The sequence below is a fragment of the Euprymna scolopes genome, chromosome 14 (assembly GCF_053919585.1).
Source record: "Euprymna scolopes isolate OS-2025 chromosome 14, ASM5391958v1, whole genome shotgun sequence".
In the NCBI taxonomy this organism is placed as follows: domain Eukaryota; kingdom Metazoa; phylum Mollusca; class Cephalopoda; order Sepiida; family Sepiolidae; genus Euprymna; species Euprymna scolopes.
The window spans coordinates 113698424-113724745 of NC_136495.1; the positions used below are offsets into that span (position 1 = coordinate 113698424).

The 26322-nt window shown below is 33.8% G+C and overlaps 1 protein-coding gene across 1 annotated transcript in view; it reads right to left on the bottom strand.

The window, feature by feature from the left end:
* LOC145292793 (atrial natriuretic peptide receptor 1-like) overlaps positions 1-26322 on the bottom strand; it is a 372037-nt gene that overhangs the window by 215087 nt on the left and 130628 nt on the right. The window contains exons 18-19 of the mRNA XM_080138832.1: positions 25199-25322; positions 6957-7025 (exon numbers count right to left, since the gene is read on the bottom strand). Of these exons, the coding sequence (XP_079994958.1) occupies positions 6957-7025; positions 25199-25322 (193 nt within the window). The remainder of the gene's footprint in view (positions 1-6956; positions 7026-25198; positions 25323-26322) is intronic.

Genomic DNA, 26322 nt, shown 5'->3' on the forward strand with positions numbered 1-26322 from the left:
CCGCCTTCCTTTTTTTAAATTTATTCCCCATTTTTAATTCACCTTTCTTAAAAAACATTCATACATCTTCTTCTACACTACCAACATAAATAAATAACCTTGAAAATATGTTTTTTTTTAAATTGCGTTACAAATAAATAATCAACTCGACAATAAAACGTATTGTTTACTGTGTACGTTTTCAGCGCCACAATTGTTTTTTTTTTGTTGTTGTTTTTTCGCGTTTAAATTAAAAGATATATCAAAATTTGAATTTAACTTTAAGTATTATGGTATCTGTTCAGTGCACATTTACCTACAAGTATGGCAAACCACTTATAATTCAATGGATGTAAGGTTTTTTTTTCTTCAAAAAATAAACAATTATAAACAGACTCATAGAAATCTATCTATATTCTTTTTTCATTTTAATATACTTTCATAGAAATGTTTCTGTTATTTCACAAAAAACTATTTTCACAAGTGTCACGCTCATACATTAATTCCATAACTAATATAACATATTGACCCAACGGATCACGGGGAGTCTATTATATATATAAAACTTGAATTCCTTCAGTTATAATCGGAACTGAAAACAAAACTTATGAAAAATTCTTGGTAAAATTATTTATAAAAAAAATAGATGACTTAAGTGCCATCAGCTATAATCGAAACTGAAACCAAAACTTATGAAGAATTCTCCGCAAAATTAGTTATTACAAGAAACAGAAGTCCATAACAATTAAACGACAGTCACTCGGATGTAAGTGTGACACACAAAATAAATAACACACACGCTTTCCTATTAATATATAAATGGATCAGACAAGATTGCAAATTGTTATGATGTCTTAAGTTATGCTTTCATGGCCTGAAAATCTCACCTCTCAGTTGCAGATATTGACAGTGTGCGAGCAGAGATACGTTATTAAATTCCTCCATGCAGTCAAAAAATTGAACGGATCAACATTCACTGGTGCCCGTTAAACATTTACGAGGTCAATGCAGTTGATGTCAGCACGGTTAGGAGATGGGTCCGTCGATTTCAGAATGGTGGCAGACATGTGAGTGACAAAGCGTGCTCCATTAGGAATGGTGTTGTCTATGTAGTCAAATAAATTTTGGGGCACAAAAGCTTGATCGTTTTAATGATACCACTCATGTCTTTTTTCTTTTTAGTTAAAAAAAAGGGTTGCATTACTTTTGGAACGCCCCTCATATTTTGGACCATGTCTACAGAACACTATATAGGGAGTTGAATAGCGAGATGTCTGTTCACATTACATTTAAACTTCTGCGTGCTAATACAGTCAAAGAAGTGGGAAATCTGAGGGAAATCTACGGTGATGGGGTGGAAGTTTGCTGCTTTTCGGGTTAGTCGTGGATTTTACGTCGACGGGGTACATGTGCTACGAGCTCGCCAGAGCACTTTCCAGTAAAATATTTGTAGAACAGGCATAGGAATGCAATTATCCAGCGATGGGATTGAGGTTAAAGTTTATAGTGCGGGATTCGTTTTTTAGTGCGGGACTTGGTTTATAATGTGGGCCTGAGTTTATTGTGAGAGACTTAGTTTATAGTGTGGGGCTTGGTATAAAGTGCGAACTTGCCTAATAGTGAGGGAAGCTTGGTTTATAGTGCAGACTCTTTTTTGAACCCTTTTCAATAGTGAGAGAACAGTGGTAGATGCAGCAGCCCAGATATAGAAACAATACTTCATGCATTGGTGAATTGCGGCTTTGTAGAGATACAGGATACTGTCAGGTGCGAGTATTTTTCTAGCACGATAGTGGGAGTTTGCCTTCTTTGCGGCATAACATAACACAGGTTTTACTTAGTAATTTTTTAACACGGTCGAAAGGAAAGAAAATGTTCTCGAAGGGTGACTAGTTTTGTGAATGTTTTTTCAATAAAAGTAAATAACAAACGCGTCTCAGCTATTTCCCTGATTCCAATTTCTTCCCATTAATCATCATCGTCATCATCATCATCATCATCAGCAGCAGCATAATCATCATTGTCTCACAGGGAGCTTTCACACAGGTTATCAAAGATCTCTCCTTGAAAACAACCTGAGTGACAACAAGTCTCCCCAGATTTCCAGTACTCTCCACCTGTTTCAATAACATTTGCAAACGGATTTGCGTTATCGCAACAGCCGCTTATCATTGATTTCTCGCTGACAGCGACCATTGGTCTCCACTGGAATTGAGTGGCAATAAGCTTCCCCAAGGTCCCAATTCTCTTCGCATTTGTCCAGTGGAGGTCTGGTCAGTGCTCTCTCCTCGGCCTTTCCATCCTCCTTGATTCTTCTCAACTATTTGGCATAACTCATCTCGGAGGTGGGTGGTATTATTATTATTACTATTGTTGTTGTTGCTGTTGTTGTTTGGGGTTTCACACAGGTCATAATCAGAGATTTCTGTTTGAGAACAACTTGCGGTGTTCCCTTGAGTCTGAGTGACAACAAGTCTCCCCAAATTTTCAGTACTCTCCACCTGTTTCTATAATTTTTGCAAATGAATTTGCCTTACTGTAACAGCCGTTTACCACTGGTTTCTCGTTGGCAGCGACGATTGATCTTCACTGGAATTTGGGTGAAAATAACCCTCGCCAATAGTGCTTTCTGTCCTTAGTCTTTCCATACTCCGTGATCCATTATTATTATTATTATTATTATTATTATTATTATTATTATTATTATTATTATTTACTCACTAGGAGTAGTGGTACAGACCATCATCAAAGATTTCTCTTTGAAGAACAACTTGTGGTATTCTCTGAGTGACGACAAGTTTTCCTAGATTTCCAGTACTTTTCACCTCTTTCGATAACCATTGCAGATAGAGTCCTTCTTGGCGATGACCATTGATCTTCACTGGAATTTGGGTGGCAAAAAGCCTCCCCAGTGTCCCAGTCCTCTTTGCATTCATCCAGTTGAGGTCTGGCTAGTGCTTTCTCTCCGCGGTTTTTCCATGCTCCTTGACCCTCCTCGCTTATTTAGTTTGGCGTAAGATTTTGGCGACACGCACACCAAAAATATTGGGGGAAAGTAGGGGAGATTGACTTACAATTATATAGTTTCATTTTTCATGATTCCATGTGATGTTCCTTTGTGTTTTATATCTGTAGCATTTTCTGCATGTCCAGTTGATGCTTGTGGATCATGTGTATTAGTCTCGGCATTCAAGGTTTTCCTTAATTTTTTCAGCAGTTTTCGTTACTGTTATCTGTTGTAGCTTACCAACCATCCCTCTGATTCCAATCTCTCCCATTTTCTTTCCAAACTGTTTTTTTTTGTATTTTTACTAGCGCTTCTACAGTTATTGGTGTCATTCTGACTTTTTTTCATCTTCCATAATCGTTTGAGCTCTCTGGCCAGTTCAGTGTATTTGCTCCGCTCCTCTGTTTCCTTGATTTTCACTCTGTGATCTACTGGAACGGCAAAATCTACAATATGACAGGCCTTTTTCTTTTTGTTAACTAGTATGAGATCCGGTCGTCTTGTGTGGACGGATTTATCCGTTTTTGTATATCCATGCCCCATAGGATTTCGTGACTTTCATTTTCAAGTTCTGCTGCCGGTTTGTGCTTGTATCATTTGTTTGGATGTTCAAGATTCAGTTGTATGCATAATTGCCAATGTACTGTCTTCCCCACTTGATCGTGTCTATTCTTATATTGGGGGGGCCTAGATTACTGCATTAGCTTATTATGTGGTTTATTGTTTCGTCTTTTTGTCCACAGAGTGTGTATTTGCTGTTTGCTTGTGTCTTGTTGATCCTTGCTTTTATGCGGTTGGTTCTAAACGCATTGTCTTGTGCGGCTGTTATTAGGGATTCAGTTTCTCTGTTTATGTTTCCTTTTTGTAGCCATCTCCAAGTGTTTCGTTAGTCTCGTCGTTTGTCATTCTTTTCTGTTTGTTTTCAGTGTCTTTTGCTGCATTAATTATTCTTTCAATGTTCTGCATTACGTATTTTTCTAATTCTTTTTCTTGTGTCATTTACGCAATCTGCTATACTCCCCAGCCGTCTTCACCCATCTTTTCTTTTCACATAGAGTCGGTCAGTATCATCATTTCAATGTAGTGCATTGTTCAGAGTCATGAGTTTCCTGGTCTTCTGATGCCTCAGTTCTTCTTTGGCCTAACCTATAAATGGTCCTAAATATCTTACTAGTGATGATTTTAATTAGGTTTCTACTTTAGTTTTGAAGAGATTTCTTGTTCCTTTAATGTATTCCTTTCTAATTTTCCTTTTCATTTCTGTTGGTACCTGCTTCCAGAACACCCAAATATTTGTAGCTATCATGTTCATCATACCTTCCGCTGCTTCTTTTCCATGCCGAATATTTATTATTATTATTATTATTATTATTATTATTATTATTATTATTATTATTATTAGGGTTGTGGAGACAAGTATGGCTCAACGAAAAACGGTGCTGACAGCAAACAGAGAGGTGCTGGGGCAGGTTGGCATTAAACGTGGAATATTCCAAGGAGATTCGTTATCTACACTTCTTTTTGTAATGATAATGATGACACTGAGCATCCTCTTGAAGAGAGAGAAACTCGGGTATAACTTTGGATCTGGTGGAAGACGCCTCAACCATCTACTGTTTATGGATGATTTGAAAATATTCGGTAGAAATGAAAAGGAAATGGAGAGACTGGTAGAGCTCGTAGGGACATACCCGGAAGATACAAGATGGAGTTTGGGATTAGTAAATGTGCGGTGCTGGTGATGAAAAGGGGAGTAAATGTTCATTCAAATGGAATAGTGCTGCCAAATGGAGAAAGTATGAAAGAAATAGAAGGTGCAGGGTATAAGTATTGGGAGTGTTGAAAGGTGTAGGCATCATGAACAGAGAAATGAAGGAGAATGTCAGGAAGGAGTAGCTTATAAGAGTGAAACTAATTGCGAAGTCAAAATTGTATGGAGGAAACCTAATGAAAGCAGTGAATGCATGGGCACTCAGTGTTTTGAGATACAGTGCGGGAAATTTAGAATGGTCTGACAAGGAGTTGCATGCCATGGATATCAAAACAAGAAAAGTTTTAGCAATGTTTGGTATATTCCACATTCGAAGTAGTGCAGCAAGGCTGTATCAAAAGAGGAAAAACGGTTGGGGAGGATTGAAAAGTGTAAAAGATTGTGTTAGAACTTGGGATATCGTTGAAGGAACATGTAGTTAGAAGTGAGGAGTGGATGCTTAAGATTGTAACCAATGAAGTGGAGGTATGTGAGACAAAGGCTGATTATGTGAAACGTATGGATAGAGAAAGGGCAGAGGAACTGGCTAGGAATAAAATGCACGGAAGGATATAGCAAAAGTGGCTAATGAAAGATCATGGCAATGGCTTAGAGCTGGGTATCTGGTTAAGAGTACTGAAGCTTTTGTTTGTGCAGCACAAAAGCAGGCATTAAGAACACGATTGTTCAAAAAAGTGGTTCTAAGAGAGGAAGTTGCTGCAGAATGCCGAATTTATGGTAAGACCTCAGAGTCAATTGCGCACCTTGTAGCAGGGTGTAGTGAATTAGCCCAGAGAGAGTACATGATCGCATGGACTCCGGATATATTGGGAGGTCTGTAAGAAGGTAGGGGTGAAGTGTGCTGGAAAGTGGTTTGAGGAGGTGCCTAATGAAGTGAGAACAAGTGAGGATGGAAATGTAGAGGTATGGTGGGGCAAAAGTGTCATAACGACCAAGCAATTGGAACATAATCGTCCGGATTTGATCGTCATTGACAATGTCTGAAAAAAACTGGCAGATTGTAGACTTCTCAGTACCCTGGGACAGGAATGTGAGAGAGAAGGAGAACGAGAAGTGGAGCAATTATGCTCCATTGGCCTTAGATATAAGGCGTATACACGGGGTTAAAACACAAATAATCCCGATCATAGTAGGTACGTTGGGATTATTATCAAGTCGTCTGGAAGGACAATTGAAAAAAACTATGAATCCCCGATGTTTTAGGCGGCCTTGAGACTTCTGCTAGTTTAGTCTACAATCTGCCAGTTTTTTTCAGACATTGTCAATGACGATCAAATCCGGACGATTATGTTCCAATTGCTTTCAAAGATCTTTGAAACTCCTGGTTTGGAACCGAGATTGAATCCCATCCCTTTCGAGGAAGCCGTTGATAAACGAAATAATAAGAAGAAGAAGAAGAAGAAGAAGAAGAAGAAGAAGAAGAAGAATGATAATAATAATGATAATGATAATGATAATGATAATGATAATGATAATAATAATGATAATAATAATTATTATTATTATTATTATTATTATTTTATTATTTTTTTTTTGTACACACTAGGAGTTCTCATACTCACTGACAACCGATGGTGTTCCCTGGAGTCTGGGTTATAACAAGTCTCCCCAGTGCTTTCTTTGTAAATGAGTGCGTTATCGTAACAGCCGTTTATCATTGATTTCTCATTGGCAACTGATCTTTGCTGGAATTTAAGTCGCAACTAACCTTCTCAAGGTTCTAACATTATTTGCACTCATTCAGTGGAGGCCTGGGCAGTGTTTTTCCCTCCTTCTTGGTCATTCTATTTTTTTTTTTTTTTTTTTTTACCATTCACGACTATTTTGCGTGGCACCAGCCAGATTTGATGCGGGGGGGGGGCAGATTATAAGATTTCTTGCAGTTTCAGTTTTGTTGTTTCCATGCGGTGTTCCTTCAATCTTTTTGTTTTGCTTCCGTGATAATTAGCTTATGGGTTTTCCTTAAATTTCAGCTGCTATATAATCTTTATCTTCCCCTTAATTCCAATTTCTCCTAGTTATTTTTCCAGATTTGTCGAGACTGTACCAAGTGCTCCTACAATTATTGGTATTGTATTGACCTTCTTCATGTTCTTCATTACCTGTATAATAAGCAAACATGTTTTAAGTCGTAGCAATTAATGAGTTAATGAGCTTCAAATATTGGCTGATCGTTATTCGTACGTGCATATTTCTTACTTTGTAGACGTCAAAGCTGTCAATCACGTGATCGAATGTGCTGTAAAGGTCATTCAGTAAAGTTGTAATCTGAAACATAAAACATAGACTGTCGTTAATGTTGACATTTGTTTCCGGTAGTTTGACGTTTCAATTTATTTTCTTACGTCGCCATTTTGACTTGCCATGATGGTCCGTAAATGGCTGACAAATAAAAAAGAAAGATTTGTTTTTTTTAAATTAAAAGAATAGTTTAGTCTTTTAATTTATAAACTTCTTGACTAGAAAATAATTCGTGTTATTTGGATTCTTCGGACTACTCTTTCAATCTTAAGTGTTATTCACACAACGTTTCGGCCGATGTAACCTCCGACCTTCTTCATGTGTATCTTGTCGAACTCGGAAATTTTTCTGTTGAACTCTGGGAATCTATACAGAAATTCGAAAAGAACTCGTAATTTAATCCACAGAGCGTAGCGTGCTCTCGTTCCGTCAGCTATTTCCGTACCGAAATTGCGTACAGATTTCTTAGTTTAACACATGACGAAAGTCGGAGGCTTGGTCGGCCGAATTGCTGTGCGAATGATATCCATGATGAGAACAGTAGTGCAAATAATATAAATGATACGAAATATCAATCCTCATCTAGAAATAATTTAGAAGAACACAAAACATTTTTCAACAAGTTGTGATAAACGATATATAAAATGTTTATATTACTTGTATTGATCGGACTATTGTCCTCATCTTGATTGTTATTTGTGCAACGTTTCGGTCGGGTTGTCCTTCGGCCGTCTTCAGGCATGTTGGTTGTTGTTTGGAAAAGAAAAGAGAAAAATTACTAGCTCTGTAGATGTTTTCGTATTCTGTGAATTAGTACCTATTTTATGGTTGTTATTTCGAATTTCTGAAAATATTGGTTGACAAAGGGGGGCAACTCTAATAAAACTATACAAAGGTGGTAAGGCTAGAGGGACACACGTAAAACCGTGACACGGGGAGATGATGAAAAGTTCGAACAAACTGATCACATGCAAAAGGGAAAAGGAACACACTTTCTTTTATGGAATTATAAAACAAAAAACAAATATTGTACACCTTAATAATTTAGCGATGAAAGGGAGATAATCCCCTATCTATTTTTAATAGAGTTGCCCCCCCCTTCCCTTTGTCAACCAATTTATTCAATTCGAAACTAAAACCATAAAATAGATACTAACTCACAGAATTACGAAAACATCTACAGAGCCAGTAACTTTTTTCTTTTCTTTTCCAAACAATAAACAACGTGCGTGCCTGAAGATGGTCGAAGGACAATCCAACCAGAATATTGCACAAATAACAATCAGGATGCGAACAATAGTGTTACATGATAAGGGCTGTCCCCTTTTCATGTAAGTATAAAAATAGAGAGTTTAGTTAAAATTAAAATGAAATAGCAATAGACGAAATTCGAACCTCGTAATTTAGGTTTAGAAATAGATTACGTGTGAGAATTTGAAAATGTAAAACAAACGTTTGTTTAGAATATAGATAAAATATTTCAAGAAAAGAATGTGAACCGTCAAGTTTGTTATGAAATTTTAAATTGAAAGAATGCAGCTTATAAGATAATGTTTTTAACATATTGGAAAAGTAGGTTACTGAGTATAGGTTAAAATTCCTTTTGTAGAAATAGGAAAAGTTTTGGACACGTATGTTCAGAACACGTGAAAGAAAGCACATGTTTTAACATGTGTATGACGTCACGGAAAATAGAAAGTTCTAGGAATAGAGAAAAAACTTTAGAGTTGGTCAGTCGGGGAGAAACTCGGAGAGAGACAGTCAGTCGTCTAGGAAGCGAGACGTCACTTTGAAACTAAAATGTGAAGTTGAATTCTTGATGATGGAAATCACGGCCGGTCGTGAAGAACTAAATTCATCATGTGTTTTGTAAAGCTCGTCTTGTCTTATGATTCTTACAAAAAGGTAAAGTGAAGATTGTATTATATATCTGTGTTATAAAATGTCTTTTCATACACGTCTCGACATCTCATATCTACACAATGTCTGAACAGTGAACTCTATCTCCTCACTCGAAGAGCTTTCTTCTTCTACACGTCTAAGGAATGAACATTTTAATATATAAGAAAAGTAATAACACGAACAATCTCTCTAAGTCTCTTACAACATCTCCTCTCTCTCTCTCTCTCTGAGTCTTTCAACATCCCTCTCTAGAGAACTCTTACAACGACAAACTCTCACTAAGACTCGTATCTTTACTAATAAGAACTCACGTAACATACGCGCACAAGTGGTACCTTCGTCTAATAATAATAATAATAACTATATGTAACAATAGTCCGACCAATACAAGTAATATAAACAATCAGCCTCATCCAAAAAAAATTCAGTTGATATATAGAATATTTCGGAAGTTTTATTTATTTATTTATTTATTTATTTATTTGTTTGTTTATCTATTTATTTGTTTGTTTGTTTGTTTATTTATGTATTTATTTATTTGTTTATTTATTTGTTTATTTATTTGTATACTAATTTTTTTAAAGTTCCTAATTTTTTTTCAATATGTCAATTACGATCTTATTAGGACAAGCTGTACATACCCGGTGTTTCCAGGGGGAAAAACAAATTTTCGGGCGGAGGGTTTAGTCACATACTATTTAAGATGCACTAAATATACTAACTTGTTACGATTTTCCTGAAAGTGGGCCATATTTTTTATTTTTGGAAGCATAAAATACAGCCATCTTCATCTATGAAATTCAAACGGAAATAAAATCGCATAGCTTAAAGAGAAATAACTCATAGGTTAAATGAAAACTTACTTCCATTTTTAAACGCAGCTGATCTGAGTTATAATAATAATTAAAAAATAAATTAAATTAAATGTAAAATAAATTCAAAATAAATTAAATAAACTAACTTTATATTTTTCTAAATAGAATACTTAAAACAATCCTATTACTAATTTCCATTAAAAATTCAGATCTAATTATTAAAACGGATTTTTTTAAATGTAACATGCAAATGAGGTAATCTATTGAATGTTGTTTCCTTTTGAATAAATGGTATGTATAGAAACCATGCGGGAATAAAAGTGTAAGATGATAAGGGTTAATGAGATTAACTGATTTATAGTTGAAAGATAAGAAAACATCAATGGTATGAAGTAAGTTCAATTACTAATGGGGCGGATATGGCAAATACTTGTTGATATAAAATTTAAAATTGAACCTTTATGCTATTTGTTTTATATATGGTGGCCATTTTTTTTTAATTTGTTATTTTTGGTTGGTTGTTTTTGTTTTACGGCATATCAACCTTTTTCAGGTTATTTAATACCGAATCTAGTTATTTTGAGGAACGATTTTTAATGGAGTATTTTTTTTTTACGTCAGATTCTATTTAACACATAGTTGGGACCCTAACAGGTACTACCACTCCGGGTCAGAGTGGACCTGGGAGCAATGGCAATTAAAGGGTGGCTACACACTCCCCAAAGCCCGCAAGGTGGGGCCTCACCATCGGATATAGTTTTAGGTAATATCCAGGACCTTGTTATTTTTAAATTATTCACTAGTATATTTTAAATTTGTTACATTTTGCTATAAAATTAAAAAAAGTATTCCATATTAAAAATATCTATCTATCTATCTATCTATCTATCTATCTATCTACTATCATATAAAAAGAACTTAGTCTCTTTGTACCTGTGTGTGATTTTGTTCCCATGGACTCCAAAACCGCTGGGCCGATTTTTATGAAATTTCACACAAATGTAATTTATGTTCCTGGCAGTGTTCTTAGATAGGTTCTGTATCGGAATGTCTTCGATAAGTATCGATAATCGATAATCGAAGTCATCCGATGAGAGGAAGAATATGCGATTTTGACTAAAATTAACAACTTACAACGTCCAACATCACAAGTGCATTTGAAAAATTTTATTACTACACAAGCCGAAAGGCCCGACATATAAAATCAACAATATGTTCTTTGATATGACAGGGGCGCGTTCGAAATGAATGTTTCACTTTAGAGCACAATTGAAGTATGCTACTTGACTTTTTCAAATAATTTAATAACATCAACTGTAGGTTCTCTATAGTGCAATATGAACTACAATGTATTGTGGACGAAGTCATTGTGGGGAGGCATGTGAACCTTTCTCCTGAAGCACCGCGATGGTTCCCCAACTAAAGCAGGCAATTAATTTTGGTTGAAAAATTAGCGATTTCGCCGATTTTGATGACGATAAAAATATATGGGATTGTGAAACATTCGTTGATCATCATTCAATCCCGGGCAACGTTGGGTCTCCCTGCTAGTATAAAATGAAGTATGTATTTTTGTTTTGTTTTGTTTTTTGTTTTGTTGGTTTTTGGGGTTTGTTTTTTTTTTTAATTTTTGTTCCCCCAAAACAATGTGAATTCGGAGCCAGATTTATAGGGGTCATCTTAAGTGATGAGTTGTGCAGTGAGATGTTTGTTCACATTACATTTAAATTCATGCAAATTGGTGCAGTAAGGAAAACAGTGAGCAGGGATGAAATTCCAAAAGCTAGCCGTTAGAAGAAAGAATTTGTTAGAGTAGAAAGCTCTTCGGCATTTAGCGATCTTCACACTGAATGGGTGGGATTTAGCTTCTTTAGTTGTATTTTCACCGAGAGGGGGGCACTAGAGCAACAAGTTCGTGAGGGTGCATCTCGTTGCAGTATTTGTGAAACACGCACAGGGACGCAACACTGCGGGGATGGGATAGGAGCCGGTGATTGGTAGGTAGTGGGGAACCTGAGCGCAAGGGGCTACTAAGAAATAAAAACCAGATTTTTAAGAGTCTTACGTGATCAGTTGTGCAGTGAGATTTTTGTTCATATTACATTTAAATCTATGTATGCTGGTACAGTAAGAGAAACATAGAGCAGGGATAGAATTTCAAAAAGCATTCAGATGGGAGAAGAGACTATTAGAGCACAAAGCCTTTCGACATTTGGGGAACCTCTACAGTAAATTTATCGGATTAAGTGATTGTTAGGTTATATGAATGTATTTATATAAGGATGAGGGGCTTTTGCACCAGCAGCTTAGTCAGATTGTATTTGAATGAGGAACGATTTTTAATAATAATAATAATAATAATAATAATAATAATAATAATAATAATAATAATAATAATATTGATAAAAATAATAATAAAAATAATAATAATAATATTGATAAAAATAATAATAATAAAAAATAAGAAGAAAAAAATAATAATGCATAATAATATAGAGAATAATAATGAAAAGAATAACATTTATAATAAATTATAATAATAAAAAAATAATAATTTAAAAAAATAATAATAAAAATAAAAAATGATAATAATAACAATAATATTAATAATAAAAATAAAAATAATAATAATAAAATAATAAAAATAAAATAATAATAATAATAATAAAAATAATAAATAATAAAAATAAAATAATAATAAAATAATAATAATAACAATAATAATAATAAAATAATAATAAAATAATAAAAATAAAATAATAATAATAATAATAAGAAGAAGAAGAAGAAGAAGAAGAAGAAGAAGAAGAAGAAGAAGAAGAAGAAGAAGAGATATTGATAAGATGCGACAAGATGAAGAAATTGATTTAACATAATATTTACAGGAGTTGATGACATGATATGGTTGGAGGATGTTGACTATCACCAACATCGCCGTCGTATACGCAACAAAAAAAAAACTAACTGAACGGCAACAGATCAAAGTTAAGCGCAAAGATAACTTTACGGCGCCAGGAATTGGGACTCTTAGATGAGTGATCAAACGAAGAGAGGTTTTTAAAAAAAGAAGCAGTAAAAGATGAGATAATGATGGATGTTTAATGCTGACGGTCGCTTAAAGTGACAAATGAACAGCTGCGTTTCATGCGTCAAGAAACAACGAGAGAAGGGAGTCGAAAGCGAAGATAGTTGATTCGCGCTGGAAAAAAAAGATCAATGCGAAATAAAGTGTGTGTTACAAGTCTCGACACACGACAGCCTCGTGTCATCACTGTATAGGGATACTTATCAGACCAATGTATTATATATATATATATATATATATATATATATATATATATATATATATATATATATATATATATATATATATATATATATATGACAGCCCCTTTAAGAAATTTGTTTCTTATCGTTGAGCACTTTCAGTTGAATTAAAAGTCGGTCAATTTAGCTCTTATGCGTAGATCATCGTATAACGATTTGATCACTGTCTGTCTGACGTAATGAACATTTAAATTAAAATGTTTAAAATTCAACGCTATTTCACACGGTTAATGGTAGCCGAACGGATACGGCCTCCGCTAATCGAGCCAGAGATGTCACGGGGTTCGAATCGTTCGACTGGTAGTAATCGTGAAACCCTGCACTGAAGAATCCCGAAAGGATGAAACACTAGTGTCTGTAGGTATTTAATTATTATAGTGAAAATAATATATATATATATATATATATATATATATATATATATATATATATATATATATCATGATTCTTAGGGGGTTGCAGAAATTAAATATCGCAGTAATGAAGGGAAGACTTTTATAATTCATAATTAAAAGCGTTTTAAAATAAAGTAAAAAAGGTGAAGAAGAGAAGATAAAAAAAAAAGACAAGTCAGCTGGCCGGTTTCGAATTCGCTTTATCAAAGCTGTTTCGAGAGATTTTTTTTTTTTAAGGGGGAATTGAAAATATGTACAATTTAATATAAAATTACGTTGCGTTCCGTTATGTGTATATTGTGGATACACTTTATTTTAAAACGCTTTTGAATCATGGATTATAAAAGTCTTCCCTTCATGATTGCGATATATATATATATATATATATATATATATATATATATATATATATATATATATATTTATATATATATATATATAACTACTTCATTTACTCACATAAACCTAATATACGAAAGTATAGATTTATGCGTAAACTTTAAGTATTTACTTCAAAAGTGCTCAATACGTAGGTAGAGCTAGTTAGTAATTTATATAATATATATGGCAATTAAGCTACACTGAATATTCTGCGTTTCATCCACTATAGGATTCGTCAGGCTTATGCGCGAATTCTGTGGTTGCTTCTTGTTTTTATATATGTTGATGATTTCTTTGAGTTCCCAGTATTTATTCGCTAGTGTTGGTTTTATACGGTGTTTTTTATTTTTTACACCGTATAAAAACAACACTAGCGAATAAATACTGGGAACTCAAAGAAAGCGGACATTCGCCGGTAGTCGAATGGAAAATAATGAGACAAGCTACCACGTGCAGACATTTAGACGACCCATGTAAATTATGCCTCCATGAAAAATTTGCTATCCTGTACTTTAAAGAACCTCAAAATCTATTAAACTGTAGACGAGAAATGGCAAACAACTGTGTTCCCAAAATAAAACTTACTCTAGGATAGCGATACAAAATAGCTTTAAAACTAACAATAACAATAGAAAACAAACAAATAAATAAATTAAATAAACATTAATATACATAAACGATCACACATATATGTATATATATGTATATGTATGTGCATGTGTGTGTGTACACATAGGTATATTTATATATATATAAAAAAAGGAAGGAAAACGTCTACCTTAAACCACTAACCTAGTTCTAAAACAGATCCTTTGTTCGATAAAATGCATGCCCATTGGCTGATAGGAAGGGGCGCGGTGGATACTAGAAAGCTGATTGGCTAACTAGAAATCCTCAATATATATAAAAACAAGAAGCAACCACAGAATTCGCGCATAAGCCTGACGAATCCTATAGTGGATGAAACGCAGAATATTCAGTGTAGCTTAATCGCCATATATATTTTATAAATTACTATATATATATATATATATATATATATATATATATATATATATATATATATATATACTAGATGTCTATACCTGGCATTGCCAGGGTAGAAAATATTAGTGAGCGAAAGGTTTAGTCACATACTTTTTAAGATATTCCGAATGTCCCAACTTCTTACGATTTTCCTCCAAGTGGATCAAATGTTGTATTTATGGAAGCATGAAATACATCAATTCTCGCCTACGAAAATTAAACGCGAAATAGCTTCAAAGGAAAACGACTCTTTTAAGATAACTGGCTTAGGCTAATAATGATTGAAAATAAATAAAATCAAATATATATTAAATGAAAAAATAAAATAAATCAACTTTAAATAATATTTCGAAATAGAACAGCTAAAACGATTTTCTAACAACAAATAATTAATAACATCGATCTAATTATTAAAACAGATGTTCTTTTGTGTAATATACAAATGACTTGAATGCAAATAAATAGTATATATATATATATATATATATATATATATATATATATATATATATATATATATATAAATCGTGTTGGAATGTAAGGGGTACATCCTGAGTCCACCTCTCTTCCTGATCTACATCAATGATCTCCCAAAATACATACTTAGATCATTCGTTGACAGTTATGCTGATGACACGACCATCTATGGCAACACATCAAAGGGCGTAAATGACAAAGTTCTCTCTTATTCTCTCTCCTCTGATCTTGAGCGCGTGGTACAATGGGGGGAGAGGTGGCTGGTTACTTTTAATGCATCTAAAACCAAGCTCCTATCTTTACATCATCAACACTCTGATCCCCATTTGGCATCAATTGACATGGATGGTTCTCGTCTTGGGGAGGCTCCATGTTTTGACCTTTACTCCTGATCTGGAATGGAACACGTACACCAAATCTGTTGCCAAGGTCGCTGGGAAAATAGTGGGATTCTTCTACCGCTCCAGTAGATATCTCACTGCTGATGCAATTCTCTATCTATATAAAAGCCAAGTACGTCCATGGATGGAGTACTGCTGCCACATCTGGACAGGGGCTACTAAAAACAGTTTATCCTGCCTCGACAGAGTACAAAATAGACTTCGTAGTTTAGTGGGGGATTCCATTTTCTCTTCCCTGCAACCTCTCTTACACAGGAGAGACGTTGCGAGCCTGTCTTCGTTTTATCGTTTTCCATGGCAAGTGCTCGTCTGGGTCCAATCTCTGCCCCCCCCCTCGCCAATCATTCACGAAAAACACCCTTCTAGCTGAAACCGCTGTTAATAATTTTCCCCACTCTTTATATGTGCCTAAATTAAAACGTACATTCCATGAACACAGCTTCTTTCTCAGAACTGCACGCCTGTGGAACTCTCTTCCGTTTGCCTGTTTCCCACCTGACTACAACTTGGATGTCTTCAAGCCCAATATAAACAAATCCCTGATAAACCGCCCCCTTAAGTAATCCTATTCATCAAATCTCCATTACTAACGATTACTACGATATTATCCCATTGATTACTGTACACGCAATAACTCTTATCCTCGAGTGGCCTCCGTGCCTTGATAAGTGGTGACTCCCATGTAGTAAATAAAAAAGTTTACAACTGTCCGTTTTCAGTTTTAAAACCAATTTGTGAAGCAGTTTTACCTTTTGTACGTATTAATTAAATTTTGAACAAATAGACAAGAATACGATTTTATTATAATAAACGTGTGTTTGTGATAAGATGAGATGATTCTAATATTTTTTACGTTTCCGATACAATTTCCGACTCTGATTCTTTTTAAATCTCTTAATATTAAGTTGGTGCAAAAATAATGTCGTTTTTTTGGCGTTCAACTATATATATTAAAAAACAACATTATTTTTGCACCAACTTAATATTTAGCTATAGAGTTTGTTTTTGTTTTGGTTTTTGTTTGTTCGTTTTTGCTTTTCTTGGGGGGGGGTGATTGTTCATACCTATATACTATGTGTATATATTTTCGGACACGTAATGGTACACTTGTGGAGGAGATTTTTGTTTTACTGATAGTTTAAAATGTATAAATATTTATCATTTCATCATTTAAAAAATGACAAGACTGAATCAATTTAAAAGAATCGTTTTTGGCATCGGAAAATATACACAAAATTTTCTCAATTTTGATACCGGGTTCTATACCCTAAAAAGTTGTGTTTTTTCGATTCGCGATTCCGATTAATTATTGTATATATATATATATATATATATATATATATATATATATATATATATATATATATATATACATATATATATACATATATATATATACATATATATATATATATATATATATATATATATATATATAGAGAGAGAGAGAGAGAGAGAGAGAGAGAGAGAGAGACCACATTTCTGGCCAATTTTATAAGTTCCAAATCTCAGTGACTGTTGATCAGAATTTAACAAATGAAGACTCGTTGGAGAGGTAATGACCTTAATTATGTCGTGTGTTATGTGACATTTGCCCTTAAGGTCGCAGATTAAGGGGATCATCCATCATCCTGAGCCTATTTTTGACACATTTTTACAGCCATAACATTTTTCAATCATAGTCATTTGTTTTCCTAGTTTTGCGTATGAATTACAAAATATTTGATATTTCCCCCAAACCACTGGCCTTGATGGAAGGGGAGACAACAACTTGCTGTCATGGTTTCAAATCATCTGAAATAACAGCAATAACTTGCTCTTGATTCCAAATATTTTCCATATCTTGTATCTCCTCGTTTTGGTTTTCATAGATAAAGTAAATTCCAGAGTGAATAAGGATTATTTTATCGACTTACTCTTGCCAAGACCAACTGTTTTTATTTTCACTTTAGGTGTTATTTTTACCGGCTAAAAACCAAAGCGAATTTTTTTCACGGGTACAAATCCCCTATATATGAAGTTTCAAGTCTGTTAGCCAAAAAGTTAAAGAGAAGTTTGGTAGGGACCCTCACAAACACAATGTCACTTTGTAGATATACTAGCAGGCCGCCCGGTGTTGTCCGGTCGTAAAATACCATTAAACATGATATAGTCATCCATGCTGATTTCGTATTTATTATTATAGAACAGGTTCTCTATTGATTATTATATTGTACCCAATATATATGGTAATTATTTCAAAACGTATTTTTTTTTAAATTGCTTTGGTGCCATCAGCTAGAATCGAAACAAAAACATTCACTGCTCCAGCCTTAGTCGTTATTTGTTATTGTCTGAGCTATCAGCAGATTGATTTTTTAATGCTAAAAAGAGACTTCAAACTAAAAATGTATACGCTCGGAATTAAGTCGATTTACTTCCGCTAACGTTGTTTTTTTTGTTTTTTTTTTTAATTTTGACCTCTTAGCATGTACTTTTGCAGGTTAAAAACCTAATCGAAAGTGTGCTATAGACCCAAACACCTTGTATATCAAATTTGAAAATATTTCAACGACTATTTATTCTGAAATAAAACAATGTTTAAATGGTTATTAATATCAATGTCAGTGCGACAAAAACTCAACTTTATTGATACACACACACACACACACACACACACACATACATATATACTTTTTATTTATTTTTACATAAACATTTAGGTATCGCTACACATTCATGAGTATGATTAAGTCAACTAGATATAAATAACTAGGGATTTCGTCAGGCGGTGTTGCTTTTATCAAAATCAAGTTGAGATTCGGAATCAGAATCCCGGTGCCTAAAGATCTACCATTGAATCAATCTCCTTCAGTACTCTCGTTCTCTCTAATATATATACATATGTGTGTGTGTGAGCGCGCGCGCGTGTGTGTTTGTGTGTGTGTGTGTGTGTGTGTGTATGTGTGTGTGTGTGTGTGTGTGTGTGTGTGTGTGTGTGTGTGTGTGTGTGTGTGTAACGACGAAACATGTGTCCGTGGATAATTATAGTTTAAAAAGTGTATCTATACATACATATACATTATATATATATATATATATTGATACACACACACACACACAATATTTTTTTTAATAGGAAAGACAAAATTATGAATGAATTCAAAGCAACTCATTAACAACAATATTATGTAAAAACGATATATCATTTGGAATTTTTTATAATAGAAAAATTGTCAAAGTGAAAAACTCCTTAGCAACACCGAGTAGTAGCTAATGCTTATATATATATATATATATATATATATATATATATATATATATATATATATATATATATATATATATAATGATGCGTCTCTCTTTTTAGAATGTTATTGAGTATAAAAAGCTACTTGTCGACAATTATCTATAATTTAAAACCTAAACGGCGCTTCAAAACACCCTGCCTTAGCGAATTTAAGAAACATGCTGTAAGGGAGATAATGCTTACTATCTGCCTGCGTAGTTATTCCCCCTAAAATTTTATATTTGATTGTTTTCATTCTCATTTCTTTTTTTTCTTTCTGTTTTTCTCTTTTTTAATCGTTAAGCGTTTTTTGTGGATCTTGTTTTCATTAATAATCGCGTGTTAACTTTTAAAAACATCTATAATAATATTTAATAAGATATATCAATTAAATTATCCTAAATAAAATATTTCGTCTCATAAACCCTCAAACATGTCGCTGTAAATTTTTTTTTCGCCATTATTTTGAAATTGATGCAGTTCAAATGGTTTAAATTGAAACTATTTTTTAAGAAAATCATTGGTATATAATGATACCTTGGTATATCTTCAAAAAAAATACAACTTGTAACTTCGGCTCCATGATTAATCTTCTTTTAGTAAAGTTATGCGTGGATCGCACAGTGTATTGCCTATTGGGCCAATAAGTCTCTAGATTTTAAAGTCATAATATTGTAATATTTTTTTATCCTGTGCCCCCAAAACCAACAGAGATTAGACTATTCCTGTAATGATCCGGTTCCTGTTGATTTTGCGGTGGGAGTTAAGTTCTGTGCAGTTCTAGGAGGTCCAACCTCACACGCTTTGCCTTCTCCCTTTGAGAAGGTGTTAGTTGATTGCTAATCACCCGAGGCAGTGAGGCGAGGCACCCTTACCTGCAAATACCGACGGGGCTTCCCGGGCACTCTTTGCAGGTCACAGCGTCTCTTCTCGGGGCGCTGACTTCTCAATTCCCCTTTCCGACCCTGGTGTCTAAGTTCTTGCAGTGGATGAAAACTAAACAAATATTGAATTATCGAATTCGATTAGAAAATTCATCCAATTGTGTTTTAGATCTTGATAATCAGGTTCTTTTTCGTTATTGTAGCGAAATTCGAAAATTGTGATATTAGATTTCAAGTGAAAGCAACGGTATCTACTGAACAGCCATGTAGCAGTAATGAACATATCCAAGGGAATTGACTCCATTTTGTAATGTTAAAACTTTAATGCGTTAAATAAAGTAGTTTAAAAACAAAACGTTTTTCTTAGAATTAATCAGAAGTGACTTTTCCAAGGCATTTTTTTTTCTTTTTTTTTTTTTTTTTTTTGTAATTAATCAGAAGTTACTTCGAGGGCATTCATCGTCAACCCTAATTATCAGCTTCTTTTTTTTTTTTTCTTTTTCAATTTTTTTTTTGTTTTTTGTTTTTTATTAATGTTTTAGTAATGTAAAATTTTGTTCTTCAAATGGTTTACATAATCAGACGTTAATTTCTCGTTTAAAAAAATCAATGGATCTCTCAGTAAAATGGAGTTATCTCTCTTAGACCAAAATAATAAGGTAGAAAATTAATTATTAAAGAAAACAGTTTTCGAAGAAATTAGTAATTTTAGCTTACATAATAGGTTCTTCTTTGTTTCCATTGTGTTTACGTTACATTTTTTTTTTCGTTTAAATCATAGAAATACGTATTTTATGTAACACTAGCCTGGGTACTCGGCGTTGCCCGGGTGTTTGGAGGTGTGTGTCGAGCAAAAATGAAGAAGAGCCGAAAATCTTTCTTTCCGATACCCCCCCACCCTTTTTAATTGATTTAATAAACGCGGAATTGGACTTAGTAATTCAATCCTGTTCGTCCGTTTATTTGTTCGCAATTTCTTAATAATATTTGGATTTTTTTTTAAATTTTGCACAAACATTAGTCATGGTAAAAGTAAATTTTTGCCAGAATGGATTTTCCGGGGTAACTCTGATTGCTCTCCCCCTACACGTCATTATAGTGATAAAATTGTCCCCAAATCGTTCTTCCGTTCATTTGTTCGCACTTTTCTCAATAACCACGCCTTGGATATTTTTAAGTTGCACAAACATTAGTCATGGTGAAAGTAAATTTTTGTCAGGACGTATTTCCAAGATAGCTCTGGTTGCTCCCTAGGGGGCATTAGGGGTAATATTGCCCCCAAATCATTCATCCATTCATTTGTTTGCACTTTTTTCAATAATCAGACGTTGGACTTTCTTTTCTTTTTTTTTTTTATATTTTGCAAAATTATTTTTTCTACTTAAAACATCTTTACTTTTCTCTTTCATTTATAGCGGGTTTTTTTCTTTTTTTTCTTTTAATTTTTCTTTTCCCTTTTTTTCTTTTCTCTTTGTTCTACAGCTTTTTTTCTTTCTTTTTTTTTTCTTTTTTTTCTTACCAAACGTTCGCTTTTGATTTCTATATTCACGTATCCATTTTTAAATTAAATTAAACAACGACAATTTTTTTTTTTTTTCTTTTTTTACATATTTATAGACTAGCAGGACCCCCGGATATTCCACGGAATGAGACATACATTTAATCAATAAATATGTTTTGATAAAACTGATACTTTTTTTTTCTGAATAGCGCAAAAATTAGTTTTTTAGGCAGTAGATATAAAGCGATTTTCCCCCTCTGCGTGTGTGCGGAAACTGACTTTTTTTATCAAGTAAAAATATCTGGAATGAAAATTGATAAATTGAACTTGACATGCGAAAGTCTATGCATGCGCAAATATATATTTATACGTTAAACTACCTTAACATTTCAGGTCCTAATAACAATATGTTCTTGGGCCATATGGTGACGAATTCCGCTAAATTTATACAGCCTAACATCACTAGTGCATTTAGAAGTTTTATTACCACACAAACCGAAAGGTCCGACATAAAAAATCAATAGGTTCTTTGATATGACAGGAGCGCGTTCCAAATGAATGTTTCTGTTCAAAGTACAATTTCACTGTGATATTTGACTTTTTCATTTTAAACTTTAATCCAAGCTACTATCACCGCACAAGCAGTAAGGCATGTCATATAAAATCAACAGTAGATCCTTTGATGTGACAGAAACGCGTTCGAAATGAATGTTTCTGTTTAGAGCACAACTAGACCATGGTATTTGACATTTGCATTTTAAACTTTAATTCAAGCCATGATATATGAAAAGACCCATTTATAAAATCAAGAATAGAATCTCTACAGTGCAATGTGGACTACAATGTATTGTGGACTAAGTCATGTGTGGGGATGCATGCAAAGCTTCTTCCCAGTTCCCCAACCAAAGCAGCCAATCAATCGATTTGATTGAAAAGTTGGCGTTTTCACCAATAATAAAATATGGGAGTGCGAAACATTCGTTGATCATCAATCAATCCCGAGCAACATCGGATCTATTTGCTAATATATGTATATATATATATATATATATATATATATATATATATATATATATATATATATATATATTATTTTATTATTTTTAGTGATATATAAACAGTTTTGAACCGTGTTTTATTTTTGTATTTTAATTTTTGCTTCCTAAGCGGTGAAAGTGAGAGAGAGAGAGAGAGAGAGAGAGAGAGAGAGAGAGAGAGAGAGAGAGAGAGAGAGAGAGATTACCTCCCATTTCGATTTTTATTTATTATATTATTATATGTATTTTTACGTCCATAAAACATATCAACCATTGATCAACCATCAACAAGGATCGAACTCGTGATTACACTACCAGCAGTCAAGAACCACGACGCCTTGTCAGCTTTCATACACAGTTTTTTTTTATCGCTTTTAAATGTAAAATCTGTTGTTATGTTTTAGCGATATATAAGCAGCTCTACTTTTTTTGTACACCTCTCTCTACATATATAGCGTTGAGTCTGGTCAGTACTATGCTGCATGTGTTCTCCGCTTATCCCTATATTGTTTCCAGTCAGTCTTGTGCCCCTCCTTGCCACTAGACCAAAGGAGTGCCAATTCAGCAAGGGTGTGGATGGAGATTGCGCAATCCTTGCCTCACAATTATACGCTCCTTACAAGGGTGTTCATTGTCTCTTGAAACTGAAAGGCGGCATCGCATACACACACACACATATATATATGTGTGTGTGTGTGTGTGTGCATGTGTGTGTGCTTATGCGCATATATATATATATATATATATATATATATATATATATATATATATATATATATATATATCACCGCTTCATGTTGGATCACCGAAGTTAAGAAACGGTGAGTTTGGTCTATACCAGAAGATGGGTTACAATTTGGGAATACTAGACGCTGGATGTGGGAGGACACACACACACACACACACACACACACACACACACACACACACACATATATATATATATATATATATATATATATATATCTCTATAAAAACAGAGATGTGTGTGCCACAGACGATTTCTGATTGGTTAATCCAATAATCACATCTCCTAAAAAAGTATAGTTCTTACGCTCTTAACTTTACCATAAAATATTTTGGTCTTATTTATTGTCCATCTTAGAAGGGTTTAATTTTTTTCTAACTTGCGATTTACAACTTAAAAAAATACGAAACTAACTTACAATCTAACAATCGAACCTCCGACATCACGGCCGCCATTATGAAACTAAACCAAAAAAAAAAAAAAGCTCTTTCACTCGTGGTCTTTACATTTCGGGTTTGGGTACTTGTGCAGTTTTCCATTGACATTAAAAAATGGAAATATTTAAAAAAAATATATATATATATTGTACGTACTCGTCATGGGATAAAGTTTTCCTACAGAAAAAATCACGTAATTTCATCAAGTATTTATTTTTTTATAGCGAAAAAAGAAAAAAATCAACGCTACAAGCGAGTCATTATTAATTAAACAGAAAGTTCAAGTAGGGGGATTTCCCCCTTTTTTTTTTTTTTAAGCGAGGCCAAATTTCGCGAATTTGGCCTTTTTTTAAAGCAGTTTGGCCTTCAAATTTCTGTTTGGCCTTTTTCTTCACCGATGAAATAAAAAAAGCAAATAAAAACAACGCAATAAAACTTTTAAAAATACGGCACACCTTTGTTGTTCTTGTTTGTTTTTTTTGGTAATTTTCCTTATTTTTTTTATTTTTTCAAGATAATACTATTAAATGGACACTATTATGCCAAATTAGCCCAGCCCCCCCCCAAAAAAAAATGCACAAAAATTCGAGATTTAAGGTTTTGACGAGATAATTTAGCGAATTGTCCGGACTATTGCGAGAGAACCATCCATTAGTTTTTCCTGAAATTTTGCCACAAATTGTATTTCAATACATAGATGTGCATAGTAACAACATTTTTTAGCCGAAAATTCCCGTTGCGTCCCCAGATTTCATCGGTGAAGAAAAAGGCCAAACAGAAATTTTGAAGGCCAAACTGCTTTAAAAAAAGGCCAAATTCGCGAAATTTGGCCTCGCTATCAAACGATTTGACCTTTGAGAACTCTACCAAACTCCTCCTAAAATTTTGGGTCTAAACACGTGATATTTTAGATATAGATTCCTTGGACATGGATCTAACTTATTACCTTTACTTGATCCCTAAACAATAAATGTTAAGAAGTCATAATAGGGGTCAAAGTTTAAAAAATTGACCGTTTTTTTTCTCAGCATTAACCTCAAAACACCTGGGCAACGCCGGGCACCGATTGCTAGTATATATATATATATATATATATATATATATATATATATATATATATATATATATATATATATATATAAGTGACATAGCTCCCTACTTATATATATATATATATATATATATATAAGTAGGAAGCTATGTCACTTTTTCAATGGCAACAATGAGATTGGATTGTCATTAAACTGTAGTTGAACCTAGCGGGAAATGACGAAGACCATCAGACCATTCTATGAATGATGGATCACTAGAGCTGCGAGTTTCTTTGAAGTGAAGTTGTTTCGTACAAAGCTAGTCTCACTTTCAAGCAGCCTGATCAAGCGGCAGGACAACGTCAAAGTAGCTGGAAGCCAGTTAGGATACAGAAACTACCGGAAGTGCCAACGTCCTCCCACATACAGCGCCTAGTATTCCCAAATCGTAACCTATCTAATACAGTCCGGACTCACCGTTGCTTAACTTCGGTGATCCAACATGAAGTGGTGTGTGAACGTTATTATGCCATATATTGAACATTAGAAGAATTAATTGGAAATACTGACTTGCAATGGGGTACTTCTGTCGCACAAATTGGTGTAGCCAACAATATCGCTGAAGAACACGGTGACACTGTCGAAATATTCCGGTTCGACTGGCTTGCCCTGTTTCAATTGGTCAGCAATGCTCCTGGAATACAAACGTTCAGCATTTATTTGCACATTTCACGTATCTTTCCATAACATGTGTTTCATATACGTATTTTCTAACAACTAAAACAAACAATTAAATTATTAAAACGCGGTAAAGTAAGAACGTATATAATTTCTCAACAATGAAATAGCAACCGTTCAGTCAACAGAACGATGCGTAAAATTTAAATGACGAAACTGAAAAATATGTTTTAAATGATTTAATTTTTTTACCCAAATATATTAAAAATTATCCTTTTTTCATAAATCTAATATATAAACGGCTATATGCCTGTCTGTCTGTCTGTCTGTCTGTCTGTCTCTATATTTTCAAACTCTATATCAACTGAAACTAAAAGTCACAGAGCGGCGCTAGAGGCCTCAAATGATTGGATGTTTACAGACCGTTCTTTTTATGGGTCTTTAGCCGGTTAAAATTGTTTTGGAGGGGGTCAAAAATGGGTCAAAATTGAAAAAATCGTAAAACATTTTGCACATTCAACTTAGTTTATTTAAAATTTGTAATTCTTAGTCGGTTTGTATGCGTGTCACTTTGGTACAGTAGTAACGTCATCGGCTTTAAACGCTACAGTTTCGGTTTCGATTCTAGCTAATGGCACCTAAATACTTGTTCTACTATAATAATACAGGGTGACTAAAAAAAAAATACAAAAGCTAAATGGAGGCCATCTAGAACATATGCTGTAGAACGGAGAAAAAAAGGCCAAAGACCCTAGTGTTTTGATGTGATGTTTTGAATATAATAAACTAGTTATGACCCAAGTTTCAGTTCATTCGGACAAAACACTAAGAAACGGGGCCTAATTAGAGTTGAAGCCCTTTTGTTTTTTTGTTTTTTTGTTTTGTTTTTTTTAGTCACCCTGTATATGCGAAATCTACACAAATTAAAATATTATAATTAAGCGTATTTTACGTCCGGGATAAGCCGGGCGTCTTTCCACTACCGCTAGTTTAACTTTAAAACGGCATAGACTGTA